This window comes from Cherax quadricarinatus, unplaced genomic scaffold (genome assembly GCF_038502225.1).
Source record: "Cherax quadricarinatus isolate ZL_2023a unplaced genomic scaffold, ASM3850222v1 Contig1770, whole genome shotgun sequence".
Classification (NCBI taxonomy): Eukaryota; Metazoa; Arthropoda; class Malacostraca; order Decapoda; family Parastacidae; genus Cherax; species Cherax quadricarinatus.
The window spans coordinates 29,319-50,262 of NW_027196796.1; the positions used below are offsets into that span (position 1 = coordinate 29,319).

General features: G+C 42.3%; 1 protein-coding gene across 2 annotated transcripts in view; it reads right to left on the bottom strand.

Annotated features, from left to right (window-relative positions):
• LOC128685074 (solute carrier family 49 member A3) overlaps window positions 1-20,944 on the bottom strand; it is a gene marked incomplete at its 3' end in the record, with an annotated part of 54,139 nt that overhangs the window by 27,726 nt on the left and 5,469 nt on the right. For both annotated transcript variants that reach the window (XM_070081120.1, XM_070081119.1), the window contains 2 exon segments: window positions 5,530-5,688; window positions 8,784-8,979. In XM_070081120.1, coding sequence (XP_069937221.1) covers window positions 5,530-5,688; window positions 8,784-8,832 — 208 coding nt within the window.

Below are 20,944 nucleotides of genomic sequence, written 5' to 3' on the forward strand. Positions count from 1 at the left end.
GCACAGCAAGCTCTTATTAGGTTAAACTATGGCTGTGTGTAGTGTTTTATCAAACTCTATACAGAGGGGAAAATGGTCCCATAATAAAGGATTTTCTTGAAACCTGTGTATTTTCTTCATTATTTTCGGCGATACGTCATTTAGATACTGAAAGAACCTTTAGTGTGAAAACGGTTCGCTCTTGGTAAAGCTCTTCTTAGATCAAAACGTTTCCCAATAAAGCTCTCCTTAGAGCAAAACGCTGTCCCATAAGCGCTCACTTAGAGCAAGAAGTTGTCTCAGTACAGCTCTCCTTAGAGCGAAAATTTGTCCCAATAAAGATTTGTGTCCTTGTTTTCGTTCCTGTCATTGTAGCACAGACCGTAGGACATTTATTGTAATTCAAGTGCCAATTTAGTCTGAGCAATAAAAGTGGCAATAACGTGGCTGGAATAAATAGCAACTAACCCACATATCGAAGATGAAACCAGACGGCATTTCGGTCGTTCCTGGACCTTTACCAAGTAGCAAAGTGATATTGATCCTGGCGAGGGCGGAAACGTCGTGTAATATAATCTAAATTCTGACAAGTGATTGTTGTAACTAACGGATGGAGGGTCGAGCCTTCACAATTCCTTGAGTTAGTTGTGAACTTACTTAACTACCGTAAGTATAGAGTTAGATTTGATTTTTAATTTTTCCTCCGAAGCGACTAGTTCATTGTGGACCCCATATCCATCCGGTGGATGGTAGTAGCACAAAAGCATATGGATACACAAAATATCTAGGAAATACTCTCCGAAAGGTTTAACAGATACACAAAAGGTGCAGGAACTAGGCCCCCAAGAGTGTTAAAACGCGAGTACGTCTGTATTTATATCTATAATTCTCTTATCTAGATAGTGGGTTGGTAGACATCAACCGCCCAGGGAGGTACTACCGTCCTGTGGCAGTAGGTTAGTAGACAGCAACCACCCAGGGAGGTACTTCCGTCCTGTGGTAGTAGGTTGGTACACATCAACCACCCAGGGAGGTATTACCGTCCTGTGGTAGTAGGTTGGTAGACAGCAACCACCCAGGGAGGTACTACCGTCCTGTGGCAGTAGGTTAGTAGACAGCAACCACCCAGGGAGGTACTTCCGTCCTGTGGTAGTAGGTTGGTACACATCAACCACCCAGGGAGGTATTACCGTCCTGTGGTAGTAGGTTGGTAGACAGCAACCACCCAGGGAGGTACTACCGTCCTGTGGCAGTAGGTTAGTAGACAGCAACCACCCAGGGAGGTACTTCCGTCCTGTGGTAGTAGGTTGGTACACATCAACCACCCAGGGAGGTATTACCGTCCTGTGGTAGTAGGTTGGTAGACAGCAACCACCCAGGGAGGTACTACCGTCCTGTGGCAGTAGGTTAGTAGACAGCAACCACCCAGGGAGGTACTTCCGTCCTGTGGTAGTAGGTTGGTACACATCAACCACCCAGGGAGGTATTACCGTCCTGTGGTAGTAGGTTGGTACACATCAACCACCCAGGGAGGTATTACCGTCCTGTGGTAGTAGGTTGGTACACATCAACCACCCAGGGAGGTATTACCGTCCTGTGGTAGTAGGTTGGTAGACATCAACCGCCCAGGGAGGTACTACCGTCCTGTGGCAGAAGGTTAGTAGACAGGAACCACCCAGGGAGGTACTTCCGTCCTGTGGTAGTAGGTTGGTACACATCAACCACCCAGGGAGGTATTACCGTCCTGTGGTAGTAGGTTGGTAGACAGCAACCACCCAGGGAGGTACTACCGTCCTGTGGCAGTAGGTTAGTAGACAGCAACCACCCAGGGAGGTACTTCCGTCCTGTGGTAGTAGGTTGGTACACATCAACCACCCAGGGAGGTATTACCGTCCTGTGGTAGTAGGTTGGTAGACAGCAACCACCCAGGGAGGTACTACCGTCCTGTGGCAGTAGGTTAGTAGACAGCAACCACCCAGGGAGGTACTTCCGTCCTGTGGTAGTAGGTTGATAAACAGCAACCACCCAGGGAGGTATTACCGTCCTGTGGTAGTAGGTTGGTAGACAGCAACCACCCAGGGAGGTACTACCGTCCTGAGGCAGTAGGTTAGTAGACAGCAACCACCCAGGGAGGTACTTCCGTCCTGTGGTAGTAGGTTGGTACACACAACCACCCAGGGAGGTACAACCGTCCTGTGGTAGTAGGTTGGTAGACATCAACCACCCAGGGAGGTATTACCGTCCTGTGGTAGTAGGTTGGTAGACATCAACCACCCAGGGAGGTACTACCGTCCTGTGGTAGTAGGTTGGTAGACATCAACCACCCAGGGAGGTACTACCGTCCTGTGGTAGTAGGTTGGTAGACAACAACCACCCAGGGAGGTACCACCGTCCTGTGGTAGTAGGTTGGTAGACAGCAACCACCCAGGGAGGTACTACCGTCCTGTGGTAGTAGGTTGGTAGACAGCAACCACCCAGGGAAGTACTACCGTCCTGTGGTAGTAGGTAGGTAGACAGCAACCACCCAGAGAGGTACTTCCTTTCTGTGGTAGTAGGTTGGTAGGCAGCAGCCACCCAGGGAGGTATTACCGTCCTGTGGTAGTAGGTTGGTAGACAGGAACCACCCAGGGAGGTACTACCGTCCTGTGGTAGTAGGTTGGTAGACCGCAACCACCCAGGAAGGTACTACCGTCCTGTGGTAGTAGGTTGGTAGACAGCAACCACCCAGGGAGGTACTACCGTCCTGTGGTAGTAGGTTGGTAGACCGCAACCACCCAGGGAGGTACTACCGTCCTGTGGTAGTAGGTTTGTAGACAGCAACCACCCAGGGAGGTACTACCGTCCTGTGGTAGTAGGTTGGTAGACCGCAACCACCCAGGAAGGTACTACCGTCCTGTGGTAGTAGGTTTGTAGACAGCAACCACCAAGGGAGGCACTACCGTCCTGTGGTAGTAGGTTGGTAGACAGCAACCACCCAGGAAGGTACTACCGTCCTGTGGTAGTAGGTTTGTAGACAGCAACCACCCAGGGAGGTACTACCGTCCTGTGGTAGTAGGTTGGTAGACAGCAACCACCCAGGGAGGCACTACCGTCCTGTGGTAGTAGGTTGGTAGACCGCAACCACCCAGGAAGGTACTACCGTCCTGTGGTAGTAGGTTTGTAGACAGCAACCACCCAGGGAGGCACTACCGTCCTGTGGTAGTAGGTTGGTAGACCGCAACCGCCCAGGGAGGTACTACCGTCCTGTGGTAGTAGGTTGGTAGACAGCAACCACCCAGGAAGGTACTACCGTCCTGTGGTAGTAGGTTTGTAGACAGCAACCACCCAGGGAGGTACTACCGTCCTGTTGTAGTAGGTTGGTAGACAGCAACCAGCCAGGAAGGTACTACCGTCCTGTGGTAGTAGGTTTTTAGACAGCAACCACCAAGGGAGGGGCTACCTTCCTGTGGTAGTAGGTTGGTAGACAGCAACCACCCAGGGAGGTACTACCGTCCTGTGGTAGTAGGTTGGTAGACAGCAACCACCCAGGGAGGTACTACCGTCCTGTGGTAGTAGGTTGGTAGACCGCAACCGCCCAGGGAGGTACTACCGTCCTGTGGCAGTAGGTTAGTAGACAGCAACCACCCAGGGAGGTACTTCCGTCCTGTGGTAGTAGGTTGGTACACATCAACCACCCAGGGAGGTATTACCGTCCTGTGGTAGTAGGTTGGTAGACAGCAACCACCCAGGGAGGTACTACCGTCCTGTGGTAGTAGGTTGGTAGACCGCAACCACCCAGGAAGGTACTACCGTCCTGTGGTAGTAGGTTTGTAGACAGCAACCACCAAGGGAGGCACTACCGTCCTGTGGTAGTAGGTTGGTAGACAGCAACCACCCAGGAAGGTACTACCGTCCTGTGGTAGTAGGTTTGTAGACAGCAACCACCAAGGGAGGCACTACCGTCCTGTGGTAGTAGGTTGGTAGACCGCAACCACCCAGGAAGGTACTACCGTCCTGTGGTAGTAGGTTGGTAGACAACAACCACCCAGGAAGGTACTACCGTCCTGTGGTAGTAGGTTGGTAGACAACAACCACCCAGGAAGGTACTACCGTCCTGTGGTAGTAGGTTGGTAGACAACAACCACCCAGGAAGGTACTACCGTCCTGTGGTAGTAGGTTGGTAGACAGCAACCACCCAGGAAGGTACTACCGTCCTGTGGTAGTAGGTTGGTAGACAACAACCACCCAGGAAGGTACTACCGTCCTGTGGTAGTAGGTTGGTAGACAGCAACCACCCAGGGAGGTACAACCGTCCTGCCAAATGAGTGAAACAGAAACCTGTAATTGTTTTACATGATGGTAGGATTGCTGGTGTCTGTTTTTGTCTCAAAAATACGCGGGATACTAGGTATATCTTGCTACTAGGTATATCTTGCTACTAGGTATATCTTGCTACTAGGTATATATTGCTACTAGGTATATCTTTCTACTTTTATTTCCTCTTGTTTCCATGGGGAAGTGGAAAAGCATTCTTCCTCTGTAAGCCATGCGTGTCGTAAGAGCGACTAAAATGCAGGGAACAAGGGGCTAGTAACCCCTTCACCTGTATAAATTACTAAATTTAAAAGAGAAACTTTCGTTTTTCTTTTTGGGCCACCCTGCCTCGGTGGGAGACGGCCGGTGCGTTGATTTTTGTTTTTTTTTTTTGATATTTGCTTAATAAGCCTGTTGTCTTATTTCCATTAATAAGATACCTTGACATATCACATAGGGCATTATACTGTCTATACATTCTTCAATAAGTAGACAATCAAGCAGATAGTGTTTAAAAAAGTAACTATAATGCTGGCCACATTCTTTACATTCAGTTTGATCATCATATGCCAAACATTTTCCTTCAGGGTACTTTCTTTGGCTAATTATCAACTTTACATTGAAGGAGTAATTCAGTGTGTGGTGGAATTCATAAAACTGCACATTAATTCATTTTTCTCTGATATTTGAGTATCAATACCTGGCTTCTCTAATAATCATATGGTTAAAAGTATTATGTGAGTCAAACACCCTCAATAATGATATGGATCGGTAACAATCAGAGTCAAACTCAGCGTCATACGTTAACTTCAGTGCCGATAGAATGGTAAAAAAATAATTAATTAGTTTGCAGTGTAGATGCCCAGTTGTTAATTCTTATGCAAGAGCAGATGCACTCCTTCCAGTACACTCCTTATGCTTTTTCCATCAGTGTATATAATTTCCAGCATACTGTTACTCACTTAGAGATATTGTTAGGAAGGGCAAGAAAGAGAAGTATAAAGAAAATAAAAAAAGAGAATGATATATCAGCCTCACTGAGAAAGAGAGGAAAATAAGAACATTGGTGAATTAGATACTACTACTACTACTGCTACTGCTACTACTACTACTACTACTGCTACTACTACTACTACTACTACTACTACTACTACTACTACTACTACTACTAATAATAATAATAATAATAATAATAATAATAATAATAATAATAACAATAATAACAATACCTTATTTACAAGTTTGTGATCTACTCACGGAAGGTCTGAGACCGAGGGCATTGACGCTGAAGGTGGAGATAAAGCAGAATGGTATGGAGACGAAGAGATAGACCAGACTGAACCAGTTGATGCCTGCGACAGGCACCTTGAAGTAGTCTGCTGCCTTGTACGACACAGGCGCCAAGTTGATCCACAGCTGGCAAGAGAAGGGAAAGCTATTACCAGCAGGTTATCAGGCACATCTGGTAGAACCAGCTGTCTATTGAAGATTCTAACTGGATGAGTGACTACAAGGTTCTTGACTATACAGCACTTCGTTCTGATAAGCAAGACACATGTGCAACACTAGGAATCTTTACTGATGAAACGTTTCGCCTGTGCTGCACGCAGGCTTCATCAGTCGAATACTGAGATTAATCACCCTCCTGGAGACACCAGCGTTGGTAGAAGACGAAATCTTATACAAGATGATCAGTCTCTGGATCAAAGTACTACTTACAAGATCAACCCAATCACCAGCATTACTAAAGAATACGTCCCTCAACAATGGACAGGGGATGAAGTCTTCTTTTTAAATCTGTCTCCTAAGGACAAGCTTTAATTGGCACAACGTTTCGCTCTGTGATGAGCTTGATGTAGCACTTGATTTAGCTCTGCGCAGATCGATACGCTCTATGTTGTCCCAGTAAAAGTTTACTTTGTCTTTATTAGTGTGCGCAGTACGCTGTTTGAATTTGAAATACTGTGTTACCGAGTCTTCAGATGCTGCAGACAAGGGTGTAATAGTCGCCCATCCACACAGGGACCGCACTCTTTTAAACGTGAGCCAAAGTAGAGCCTTACCCTTCCAAACAGGAGCCTATCACATCCAAACAGGACCCTCTCCCATCAAAACAGGACACTCACCCATCCAGATAGGAGTCTCAATCATCCACACAGAATCCTCACCCATCCAGAAAAATGAGCTTCACCCATCCAAAACTAAAGCTTCACCTATCCAAACACTTTAATCATGGTTCTACGAACATTTATGAGAACCAGAGAAAGGCTTCATGAGAAATAAGAGCCACAGTACCGGTGGCGGGAACAGTTCAAAATTTGCTTCCAGAAAGGAAACCTAAGACAACTTTCCGCTGCGCCTGGGACCATCATCAAGCCTTTAAATCTAGTAATGGTCAAGCATAGACCACAGTAATGGATTCCGTAAATTAATAACTCGGTTGTAAGTTTAGTGCAACTAATTATACAGGGTACTAATTATACAGGGTACTAATTATACAGGGTACTAATTATACAGGGCACTAATTACACTGGCTACTAATTATACAGGGTATAAATTGTACAGTATATTAGTTACTCAGCATACTAATCATATAGAATGCTAATTATACATGATTTTAACTTATGGTAAAAGTTTAATAGGATACTGTCTATATGGGGTACAAGGTAAACAAGGCACTAATCCAGAGTACTAATTACACGTGGTACTAATAATTCAAGGTACTAATTATACAGGGTACTAATCATAAAGAATACTAACATAAAAAAAATCATGCAGTGTACTAATTTTATAGGGTACTAATCATACAGGGTACAAATCATATTGGGTAATAATCAAGCACAGTATTAATCATACAGGGTCCTAATCATATAAAGTACTAATCATGCACAGTACTAATCACGCAGTTCTAATCATGCACAATACTAATCACACAGGGTATGAATCACATACGGTAATAATCATACAGAGTACTAATTATACATGGTAATAATCATACAGAATACAGATCGTACAGTGTATCAATCATACAGGGTATTAATCGCACATGCTTCTAAAAGTATAAGTAATAGTAGAGGGAGAGAGAGTAGTAGTAGTAGTAGTAGTAGTAGTAGTAGTAGTAGTAGTAGTAGTAGTAGTAGCAGTAGTAGTAGTAGTAGTAGTAGTAGTAGTAGTAGTAGTAGTAGTAGTAGCAGTAGTAGTATAAGTAATAGTAGAGGGAGAGAGATTAGTAGTAGTAGTAGTAGTAGTAGTAGTAGTAGTAGTAGTAGTAGTAGTAGTAGTAGTAGTAGTAGTAGTAGTAGTAGTAGTAGTAGTAGTAGTAGTAGTGAAAGAATTAGTCATATTGATACAAGAGGTCATATAAAAGAAAACAGGAGAACACAAAGAACACTGCAGGAGGACTACTGGCCCACGTTCTTAGAGCTAAGTCCCATCCCCCTACGCAGTCTTGTTCAAGCAGCTCTTTACACAACTTTCCTAACATGTATCTTAGTTCCGGCTTTGTTTCTGTTGCTGCCTGTCTTGCCTATTGCCTTGTCAAGGGCTCCAAACTTCAAGGAAAAGAATGGTTATAATCATAACCTTAATTTTAAAGGAGTGGTTCGGTGAGCCAGAGGAAGGCCTCGGTCAGATGACCAAACGCTCCAGCGGCGGGTCATCGTATGACTAAGACCCGCGTCAGGAAACACTTGTCCCGTTTCCGGATAAATCTTACCTAACCTAAGCTAACCGAACCTCCAGACTTCTAAACCTCCCGTGACCTGTCCTGATTGCCACATCCTCTTTTTAAACTTCTTCTGTCTTCTGCATTATCTTTTTCTTCTCCTTTCCTGTTTTCTGTTTTGGTGGGTTCTGTTCCTGGGTTTTTTTTTTCTTTGGGGGCTTCATTCCGTTGGGTTTTTGCCCTAAGCCCGTGGTTGTGTAGTCCACTGGTTTAGGGTTCTTCTGCTACTATTACTGATTCTTTCATACTACCATTCTCTCTACTATTACTTCCTCAATACTGTTACTACCACTTATATGCTACTACTACTACTAATAATAATAATATTACCACCTCCACCACTATTGCTACTATTCTCGTGCTCCTCCTCCTCCTCTTCTTCTTCCTCATCCTTCCTCTCCCCATTCTGTCCTCTGACCTTTTCTTTCTGTTGCTCTTTCAGCTGTTATTTGGCAATTAGACCAGGACAGACCAAAATGTCATCCTAATGTTTCTGTTTTCAGTGTGGTTCTTCATGAGTACTGGGTACTAATCATACAGGATGCTAAATTATAGTGCTAATTATATAGGGTACTACTCATACAAGGTACTAATCATACAGGATACTAATTATAGAGGGTACTAATTATACAGATACTAATTATACATACTAATTATGCAGTAAATAAATTACAAATGGTACTAATTATGGAGGTTACTAATTAACATACTAATTATGCAGTGAATAAATCACAAAGGGTACTAATTACAAAAGGTTACTAATTATACAGGGTACTAATTAATTTACCGAGGCGTTGGAGATATTGAGAAGAGTAACGGCGAGGAGGATGGCCCATCGCTGTGGGTAGGAGCGGTAGGCAGGTGGTTCCGACCCACGTCTACCTCTCTTCACCTTCACCTTGCCTTCACCTACACCTTCGCCTGTCTCCACCACAACCCCCACACCCACCTCTCTAGGCTCCTCCATTACCCCCGCTGGATACCTGTAGAAATAAAAACCACGATAATTTTTGGTGTTGCCAATAAGATGCATTTACAACGTTAAGAACTGGGAAGTGGGGAATTGTAAGGTTGTATATCCTGGGGGAAAGCACAAACATAGTGCTTATAAACCAGGTATTTCAGGTCTTTAACTGAGTGCAAAAAATAATTAGGTGTTCTAGTTAACAGTAATTGAAAAAGCTTACAGAATTCTTGGCTTCATATCAAGAGATATAAATAATAGGAGCAGAGGTTATACGTCAACTTTGCATATCATGCTGCACAGTTCTGGTCACAGAACGGACATAAATGCGATGAAAAACATACATAGAAGGATGACAAAGTTGATACCTTGTATCAGAAATCTTTCCTACATGGATACACTTAGGGTACTGAATTTGGACTCTTAAGAAAGGCGTGGAATCAGGCTATGAGTGAAGCTTACAAATGGAAAACAGGAATAAATAAAGGAAAAATAAATAACGTGCTGAAAATATCCAAAAAGACAAGAGGGAGATGCATTATTGCTAATGAAGGGCTCTTGATCAGAGAAAATGGAACTATCTTCAATTTCCAGAGACAAATCTTATTACCTACTTCCCCACCTCATGGCGCTTATGAGTTCATCTCTCCCCCATGAATATTATAACACAGCGTATACAAACAGCTACGACATTATTACCCAACATAAATCAGCTAGTAGACTAATCACCCTCTCGGGTTCTAAACATTCACCCCCACTATTCAATATTCACCCCCACTATTCAATATTCACCCCCACTATTCAATATTCACCCCCACTATTCAATATTCACCCCCACTATTCAATATTCACCCCCACTATTCAATATTCACCCCCACTATTCAATATTCACCCCCACTATTCAATATTCACCCCCACTATTCAATATTCACACCCACTATTCAATATTCACCTTCACTATTCAATATTCACCCCCACTATTCAATATTCACCTTCACTATTCAATATTCACCCCACTATTCAATATTCACCCCCACTATTCAATATTCACCCCCACTATTCAATATTCACCCCCACTATTCAATATTCACCCCCACTATTCAATATTCACCCCCACTATTCAATATTCACTCCCACTATTCAATATTCACCTTCACTATTCAATATTCACCTTCACTATTCAAGTCCTAACTTACTCAACTTAGAAAACATTTACACCTGCTACTGAACCTTTTATTTATACAGGAGACTTAGAACGAACTTGAACCCAGGTTCCGAGTCTTCCTGGAGAGCTGCAGTATAACACATAGACACAATAAGAAACAAGTAGTCCTTTGTATAGATAAAGACACATATGCACAGCTTAAGATATTTATTTTAGAAACGTTTCGCCACAAGTTGCTTATTTACTACCAGCCACTTGTGGCGAAATGACTCCCCAATAAATGTCTTGAACCGTGTGTGTTTCTTTTTATGTATATGCTGTCGGTCTCACCAGACTTCTCCCGTCATGTACATCTTTGTCATACCATGGGCCCCATAATTTGGAACTCCCAGGAGATGCAAAAAGAAGTCCCCGTCTGCCACCTACTTCAAAAATATAGTACAAGGCGCTTCCTAAATCCAGTCTAAATTCTGCATATATAAATTATGTTAAAGCCCAGTTTATCAACAACAACAACAACAATGCTGTTGATCTAAATCATATTTGCATTCGTACTATTGTTTATACTTTTTTCAATATTTACAAAATATGCAAAAAACAAAAATATATCCTATTTCAGTATTTACCACTTCATATATTATACCAGACTCGCAAAAAAAATCTTAAAATATATCATACATTCACCATATATCATAAACCAACTTGTTATATTCAACAGAGAAACATCAGGAGACTCTGAGATATTTTTTTTTTTGTACTGGATTTTCTTGATATCTTCTGGTTGAGAGATGTCAAGAGATCTTGGGAGATATTTTGTGTAGGATTCTCTCGGTATTCTTTTCCTCAGGGACGTCAGGTAATTTTGAAATTCCAAATGTTACATGAGGCTGCCCTTGACACAGGAGATCTTGAGAGACCATCTGTCCCAGAGAGCTTTCTCGAGGTCGCGAAATCTTGAGATATATTACGTAGGCAGAGGCGGACCTTCTAATGAAGCTTAAGTTTTAGGGCCCCTAATCCCGGAGGTGCTCCAAAAGCCTCGTCAGTTCGCATTGCTTAAACATTTTGGGTCTGCTGTATGAGAAGGTTTTTTTTTTTTAATAATATGAATAATGTAGTGAAATTCAATACAAAATAACATTTAAAATATAAATTAAAAGGTTATTAAAATATGATGTAGGCTAGCTGTTGCTGGTTGCTAAAGGGCCCCCATTACAGCTCAAGCTTCAGGGCCACTGTCCCCTCAGGGAAGGTTCCTTGATGTTGGTGAGGGGCTCTTGATTTAGGGGATCTGTGCTTCAGTCCCCCGAATTAAGGCTGAATGCCTTCCACATCCCCCCCCCCCAGGCGCTGTATAATCCTAGGGGTTTAGCGCTTTCCCCTTGATTGTAATAATAATAATAATAATAATAATAATAATAATAATAATAATAATAATAATAATTCAGGGCCACTGTGTGTAGGTTTTCTTTCACATCGTCTTTTTCAGAGACGTCATGCTGATAGTCTTGATATTTGAGTCGTGCTTTTTGACCAGGTATTCAGCTGTGTATCTTATTTTTAATTGTATACATTACTGACAAGTTGGTGACTAAGACACATGTACAACACTTGGGTATCTTAATTCCCAAAATTTTTCGGCTGCACAGCAGTTTTCTTCAGTCGAATAGAGGTGACTATATTCGATATATTTTACTGAAGAAGCCTGCTGCACAGGCGAATCATTTCGGCAGTAAAGAGAGGTAAGTGTTTTTCAGTTGTGGTTTCAGGAAAGAGGGGAGGACTCACGGGAACAAAGACAAGGTTACGAGAAAAGTGCTATTGTGTGCTCGGCCGACTCCTCCATGCGTTATCGCAAAGTTATCTGATACACGATAACGTGCTTCACTAGCTGAACGATCTGTGAGAGGTATTACCCTTCGATAACCACCGCCCCTGTATCTCTGAACCCTCAACAGGCAGAGGAGCTGCAGCTCATGTGTATATATGCATATGTACATACTGACTGCATTCCAGTACTAATAATACAAGCCAATCACTCAGTAATACTTGGCAGGTGATGCCCGTAGAGTTGTGAGACATAACATTCAACACAGTTCCTAGTGTCTCTTATGACTGGTTTTCAGTATCAACACCCCAAAAGGGCTGGGGATTAGCACCTACAAGAGGTCCGGGAGCTGAACCTTAACGCTATCAAACTCAATTAAAATCTGAGCTCAGCTAGATGAAGAATTCTGACGATCTCAAGTGTTCCGAAGAGAACTAGCAGCTGTAGTTCAGCACCCTAAAGAGGTCCAGGAGCTGAAACTCACCCCCGCTCGAACATCGTGAAAATTTGAGGGAAATCTAATGAAGTAATGTGAAAATCCTCTTAGTCTGTAAACACCTCAGTTCCTGTAACTCGCCCTAAAGATGGCCAGAGGGTCGTTAATCTTGGTTAATGTAGGTTAACCTAGCCTAAACTGACATTTCCTAACTCAGCCCATCTTACCTAACCTACCCCAACCTAACCCAACCCAACTCAGTCTAATCTAACTTAAAATAACTGAAAATACCACACAAATGAAGCCCAGTTCCGAAAATAAGAGACAATCTTATGGCGACGGGTGCGGATTATTTGTGATTCATTCGTATCATTAAATGCACCAATGTAAAAGGTTTGAAGCCATTTAGAATGAGCATACTTCAATTATTAAATGGAAATTAATATCACAAATAGTTTAGTAAACTTGCTAAATTTGGAGTGTTGCAGACTAATAACAATGGAATCCCTCCGCTGAACATAACTCAAAAGCGTTAAGAGTTTGAACTCAATCAGAAGAGGCATTCTCTAATTATCATACATAATCCAGTTCCAAATATTTTTTAACTAAGTGTACTGGTAAATTTGCACCTACATAGTTCAGACTCACACGGTGGCATCTTTCTCAAAAAATGCATTGGTCATTAACGACTGAAGCCATTCAGATACTTAAGATATTTCACGAAAAAAATACACATTGCTCTAAAAAAATAGCAAATTGGCACCAGTGTTGAAAACCTGAAGGTGATCAGAAACTTCCTCAAGTTATCACACGGAAACCAAAACCGGGAACAATCTAAATAAAGTGAACCAGAGAACAACCGCACATGCCACTAGTTGCTCAAACCTTTCCCTAGTTACAGTACAACAACGTTGAAAATTGATGCCAATCCTATGCGGTGTTCTCAGGTTATGTACGAAAACCTTAGAGGAAAGAGAAAAAAACAACAACCAATTAAACATGCCAAATAAAATCTACGTTGTCTCGAAGAACATGTTGTACAGAGTTATCAGTCTTACATGTGTAATTATAAAAGTCAGATACTGGTTTCTTAAATGTCTTCAACTTACTGTTCTATATCAACGCTAACTATTTAAAATAAAAATGTCTATGCAAGAGCAGTTCAAGAAACAAGACAGTCTTGTGCTATGTTATCCTAGTCATCAGAGACTAGATAATGGACCAGGAGGGACCCAAACATTGCCTAGTTTTCATTGTCTCTTTCCAGTTTGTGGGTTAGTCGCGAAGACTAGAGATAGAACATGATAAACGCGTGGAAAATGGAAGACTACAATGTAGGACTTTACCAAAAATATATAACCAGACTGAAACACATCGCATATTACAGAGATACAAAACACAACTGTTACATTGTGTAACCTATGAATACTCTATTAAAGTAAAGTAAAGTAAAGTTTATTTCTTTGTAAAGGTTACAATGTTTAATTACAATTTTGATTTGCTAAGTACAAAGATAGCCACTATAATGCCGAGGCATTTTGGGCAAACTAATCCTAATGCATAGTAACTAATTAAAACTAAATAAGATAATAGTACATCGTAACTATACTTAAAACTAGACAAGAAGAAGTGGTTAACTGTTTTACAATCTTATTTAAACTTAATACAAACGAGAGGTAGAAAGGTGGAGTAGAGTTCGGTAAAATAAACTGCACACAAAATCTACCTTACAAGTAATGGTTCAGGTGGTAATATTTTATGGACTGGCTGAATTAAAAGCCAGGAGGTCACATAATAAAACTAATTAGTAAATGTTTTGGTTGATTTGTGCTGGAATGTGGCTCCTACTTCGCACCCGGTTAAGACCGAGATAAATCTGAGAAACACTTGAAGCATCCATACTTATTTTTTTTATGATATTAGTCTACAAGATAATAGATGTAGTGCTTGTTTATTTTAGATACGAGATGGCCTTTCAAGGGTTTCGTTATGTCACTTGTTATGCTGGAGGTCCTTAAGTTGCACTGTAAATATTATGTTACATAGCAATAATATATTTCTGTCTTAAGAAAAGTCAGTCAAAATAACAGTTAGGTAAAAGTATTTTAAGTAAACATGCTAAATATAATTTATATTGTAAACTCCTTTACTGCATTTAGTCTGGACATGTATTTCATATTCAACAAGTTTACCATTCCCCATTACCATAATTAACAATGCTATATAATACAATTATGAGTTAAAATATTACAAATGATGTCGGGCACAATGATGTCGGGCAATACTCTGTTAATACTACAAAAAAAATCCCTCTCCCTAAATCTACACAGTACAAGTTATGGAACAACACTAGGCTGAACAAGGAAGTCAGAGGATAGAGATGCCTGGAAACAATCTATATAACGATTTAAAACGCCATTGACAAAACTCTCAGCATTGCACCTCCTCTTGTGCAAGTCATTCACCAATAACACGGACTTACACCTGCTATTATTTCCAGTCGACAAAGAAATGATACGAGTCTCTGTCATGAGATGTCCCATTCAGTAGTGCAGTTGGCCCTGTGGGTGAGCCATAGACTGCGGTGTTTGTAATACAGTTGCGAATATATATAGTGGCCTTTTGGCTCTGAGGCGGAATGTGAGAGACTAACAATCAAACTTAAGAAAAGTCTTTAGAAATCTGAAGTGAAAAGTCCTTCAGATCGGCATTCACCACATACCTGAAGCCTTCCTTCGAGTATGTAGTATCAGTACGTAGCCCCGCACTTACGGAATACATAGAAAAAAAAAACAGAAAATACAGATATTTGCCACAAGGTTGATGCCGGAATTGAGAAATAAACGGTAAGGATAAAGTTGCATGAACTTGATGGCACTACTCAGGAAGAACGTTCAACAACAGAAACACAAACAGACGTAAGAGGCTGGGAACCAACAAGCAACTGAAAACGCAAATGAAACACTGAAAACCCATCTTAAAACAACGTTTCGCTCAAAGAGAGCATAATTACATTATGACCTGTGAACCTGATAAAGCTACCACCGAGCGAAAAGTTTCTCTTAAAAATATTTACTCTGTTTTATCTTTTTTACATCCACGAAATACAAAGTTTTCCGATACACAGACACGGTGGACAAGGACAAATGATTTTCCCACGAATCTACAAAAACGAACAGACTCATACTGTAGTTGAAAATCTAGTCATAAAAACGTTTGAAAGAATTTTTTTTTCATCTTTAGAGTGTTATAAGAAGAAGTAGAACGAACTGGAGACCAAAACAAGTGAAGATAAACATCCTTTCGTGACCTCATCAACAAAATATATAACAGAAAAAAGATCACGTCAACCAACCGCAAGAAGCAGATCCAGGAGCTGGAGCTACAACACCCGCAAGCTCAGCTAGGAAGATGCAACTGGGTGAATACACAGTTGTCAAGAACACTGGCAGACAGACGCTGGTAGACAGACGCTGACAGACACTGGTAGACAGCAGACAGACACTTGTAGACAGGCACTGGTAGAGAGACACTGGTAGACAGACACTGGTAGACAGCAGACAGACACTTATGGACAGACACTGATAGACAAATACTGGTAGACAGTCACTCATAGACAGACACCGGTTTCGGTGCTGCCATGTGATGATAGAGGGCTCTGAGATCAATTACGGGGCGGTAATGGCAGACGACCACATGCGACTTTGAATCCCAAGTCACGAACATCTGCCTCAAGACACGCTACCACACACAAAATGCGTATACGTCTCCTAGGACACGCAATCATGCACAAAATGCGTATTCATCTCCTAGGACACGTGACTATTAACAAAACGTGTATACTTCTCTCAGGACACACAACCACACCCGGGACGCATGTTCGTCTCATAGGACACGCAACAGTATACAAAACGCGTATACGTTTCCCGGAACACCCAACCATACCCGGGGCATGTATACGTCTCCCGAGACATGCGAATATTGCCCAGTAAACGAACAAATACGCCAAGACGAATGAGCTTACTGAAGATACACGAATATACCAGGACACGTATAAGTCTGCCAAGACACGCAACCATACCCAGGACACGAAATATATCCAGGATACGTATATGTCTGCCAAGACACCTGTACAAACGTAAAATACCTGTGTTGATGAATGAGACGCAGGTGCAATACCTGGGTGTTTTTATTAAGAGATGGCTATCGTCTGCACAGCAGGCTTTGTCATTCTAATACAAAGGCATGAAGATGGAACCTTCATGCCTTTGTATTAGTTGAGGACGTAGTCACACGTGGGAGTGGCCCAATAGGGGAAGTAGGCTAAGTCCAAAAGATGAGCCAGAGATTTAGCAATGGAGCTGCAGATATGTGGAGATGCAGCAGTTAAAGGCTGGGCCATATTTGGACGGGGCTCACTAATGGAAGTAGGTTCATATTCCACACGTTTCCGTGGAGTCAGAGCATTGCTAATAGTTCTCACGAGGCCGGCGTGTAGTGCTGAATATCAAGAAATTCGCCTAGTGAGACCAAATATGTCATGTGTTTCCTGTTTTGGGTTTGCACGGAGAGGTAAAGCCTTAGACCCTGTGGAACAACCATGGGGAGGAGGAAGGAGGTTATGGGGGCTAAAGCCCCCTTCCCACGTGTAAACATTGTTTATTAAATTAGTAGCTAATTTTCACCGTATTATTTTGACCAGTGATCACGAAAGCACCACAGTTTAAGAAATTTCACCTACTTATTGAAAATCATATGTTTTAAAGACGATTTCTTATTTTTTTAAGCATTTTATGATTTTAAGCCCTCACTTCAGCCTCTCCCCTCAGCCTCCTCTTCCCCCTCCGACTGAAATCCCGGCTGCGCTACTGCCTCGACCCAAACTTGCAGCGAATTGATTGTGTCAAGGGATGAGGCACCGCGCCACTGACAGCTCTCCCTAGCAGGATGTGAGCAATGCGAGGGCTTCAAATCCTTCACGTCGTCGGCTGAATTAAGAATGATTGCTCATATTCCATTCGTTTCCGTGGAGAAATATCAATGCTTTTAGTCACCCTCTTGTGAAATGGTTAGTATTCAAGAAATAATAAATCTGCCCCGGTCCCACAGTCTTATCTTGAGGTACTTGTTTACCTTCATCTCAAGTGACGGTGGGTGGAACTATTTTATCTTTGATGTTAGTCACCATGTTTCATTCGTTTTGTTTCCTCTTCCTCTCGTAATGCTGGGTGGGTGTGAGAAGGACCTGTCTAGCACAGCCCAGTAGGACTACCGTAGTCCTCTGTTCTCCTGCTCTTAAAATTGGTGTAGGTTTGAAGAACGCAACACTGACAGGTTTGTAGGTTTGTAGATAAACATGCAAGCATGAAGAGCAAAACTATGTACACGTTTCCCTCTAAGTAGAGCTCTACTTATAGTGAAATGTTTCCCAAACAACGGCTTCTTCTGCAGAAGGCCCTTAATTAAAGCTCCTCTATATAGAGCGATTTTTCGTAAATGTGATTGAAAAAGTGCCTTCAAAAATGCATAGTGCATGAGAGGGTCTTAAAAGTTCACATTATTCAATTATATATGCACCTTTTTCAGTTGCATTTGCAAGAAATCGTATTATATAGAGGAGGCTTAATTGAGGGCCTAGTATACTTATGTTTCTATATGCAAAATTTTTGCAAATCCCTCAAGTCATCGGTTTATTACATGGCGTAGAATACATTCAAAAATATTTGAAAAATATTTAAAAACTAAGCCGTACAGCCGTACAGCCGTACAGCAGTACAGCCGTACTGTTCCTCTGTATTAATTGTGGTACGAAACAAACCACCTATGATGTAAAGAGAGAAGTCTATAGACGACGTTTCGGCCCCTCTTGGACAGTTATAACATTGCGAATTATGGAGGAAATAGAGAGAGAAATGCGTTGGGCTTTCCAGAGGTGTCATGATATGCTGACCTTAGTGATTACTCTTGAGTACGCAATCATAGGTTACATGTGTGATGGGTTAGTCTGCGAATATATTTAATAATTAGACAGACGCTGTCAAACCCAACTTTCAAAATATAACAGAGCACATCATATAGTCAATAAGCTGATGAACAAACACACGTTTAAGAAGCTTTAACTAAAACAATACTTCGTTCTGTGCAAAACTTTATCAAGTCATGACTTGATGAAGTTTGTTTAAAACCTTTTGGAATAGGCTGAATAAATATGTGGGTGGGAATGGTTGCATTTGAGAAAGGCCTGCCTAGTATGGGCCAGTAGGCCTCCTGCAGTGTTCATCCTTGCATACGTTCTTATCTAATTGTCTCAAATAAAAAACTTACGTAGCAGCTTACCTGTTTTCTTCACTATCTGGAGTCTACGATAATTAGGCGCCGACCAGAAATTAAAGTCGGATAATCACTGTTCAATGCTCCTTGAACGGTCACCCATGTTTTATCTCAGTAACAGTGAGACAATGTCTTTTATTAAGGGGTTGCGACCAAAGCCTTGCTTACTTGACTAAAATGTTGATAGACAAAGCTTAAGAGTGTTTTTATGTTTGTCGACTATGTATAGTCGAGAACACCTGTTATGATCGGGGAAATAAAATAATGTGAAATAACAGTATCTAGGAAGAAGGTACAGATATTCTGTGTTATGTATTGACGTCATCACCTACGTTCATTTGTATGTATGAGTATTTATGAACACGCACGCATGCAAGCCCGCCCGCACACACACACACACACACACACACAAAAAAAAAAAAAAAAAAAAAAAAATATGGGTGGCCTTAGAGGACGGAAAACCAGAGATCTGGTAGACGAACCAGGGAGGAAAGACTGGGAGTTAGAGCTCCAAAAAAGGGAGGAAGAGTGGGGAAGGAAGATAGTAGAGCTTGGTAAGAAAATGGAGGAGCGGATAGCTGAAGAGTGCAGGAAGTGGGAAGTACAGGTCTTAGCAGCAGAAGCTAGGATACAGTGCTTAGAAGAGAAACTGCAAAGCCTGAAACAGATTAGAGAGACAAATGACAATTCAGATGTGACATCAGGAAATTCAAAGTCAGGCGCAGACAAGGGGATGGTAAGCAACAACGGAGACATGCCGTACACGAAGGCCCTATCAGACCCACGTGGGGCCAGGGAAAAGACGATGAGCACACTGAGATCAAACGACAGGTCCGAAGACAATGAAGGAAATTCAAAGTCAGGCACAGACAAGGGGATGGTAAGCAACAACGGAGACATGCCGTACACGAAGGCCCTATCAGACCCACGTGGGGCCAGGAAAAAGACGATGAGCACACTAAGATCAAGCGACAGGTCCGAAGACAATGAAGGTTTGTTATATGCAGAGATTCTAAAGCCAACTGCAGTAGCAAGGGACAGCTGGTCAGGAAAGACAGTTCACTGAGAATAGAAGTTTCAGATATGACAGGGACTGAAGGCAGGAACATGTCAATGGAAGGAAATAAAATGCCTCAGAGGAAGCAGATGGAGACTCAGTGGGAGGAGGAAAGGGCGAGGTCAGTTTTTGTGTACGGGCTCCAAGAAGCCAAGGGGGCCAACTTTGAAGAAATAAAACAGGAGGAGAAAAAAATGATTGAAGGCATCATGAAAACAATAGGGGAGGGCAATATGACCCAGGTGACAAATTTTCAGAGATTTGGGTGGTTTGCGAGTGGAAGGATACGGCCTGTCAGAGTAACTTTCAAGGAAGAATCAGTTCGAACCAGGATTCTGCAAGAGAAAGCAAGACTGAGGGACAAAGAGGGGTACCAGAGAGTATACCTCGACCGCGACAGAACACAAGAAGAAAGGACTACACTGAAAGAGAGGGTACAGAGACGCAAGGAGGAACGAGAAGCAATGAAAATGAGCAGGACCCAGACACAGGAGGAAGGGCAAACACACCCCACAGAATCTCCCACCAAAAGACTCCACCCGCGACATTCCCAACGCAACTGAGCAACCTATACTACAACCCACTCACTGTTCCCTCTGCCACCAACCCCCATATCACAAACCTCACCCCAACAGCTGTCCCTTATGGGCATTCTGACCCCACCCCCATCAACACAAACCCCACCTACACCACAGCCCCATATAGGCCCCCACCAAGGCTCTCGCTCCCCCAACCCCAATATACTTGCATGACCACAATGATAGAAAAGAAACTAAAGGTTTGGTACACAAACGCGGATGGAATAACGAATAAACATGAGGAGTGGAATGAAAAAATCAGTGAAAAATCCCCAGACATCATAGCAGTCACAGAAACAAAACTCGCTGAGACAATAACAGACACAATCTTCCCAACAGGATATCAGATCCTGAGGAAAGATAGAAGGAGTAGAGGGGGAGGAGGGGTTGCACTGCTCATAAAACACCAATGGGGATTTGAGGAAATGGAAGGCATGGACATGATTGGAGAAAGAGACTACATTGTAGGTACAATTCAGTCCGGAGAACATAAAGTAGTCATTGGAGTGATGTATAACCCACCACAGAACTGCAGGAGGCCAAGAGAGGAGTACGAAGAAAACAACAGGGTGATGGTGGACACACTGGCT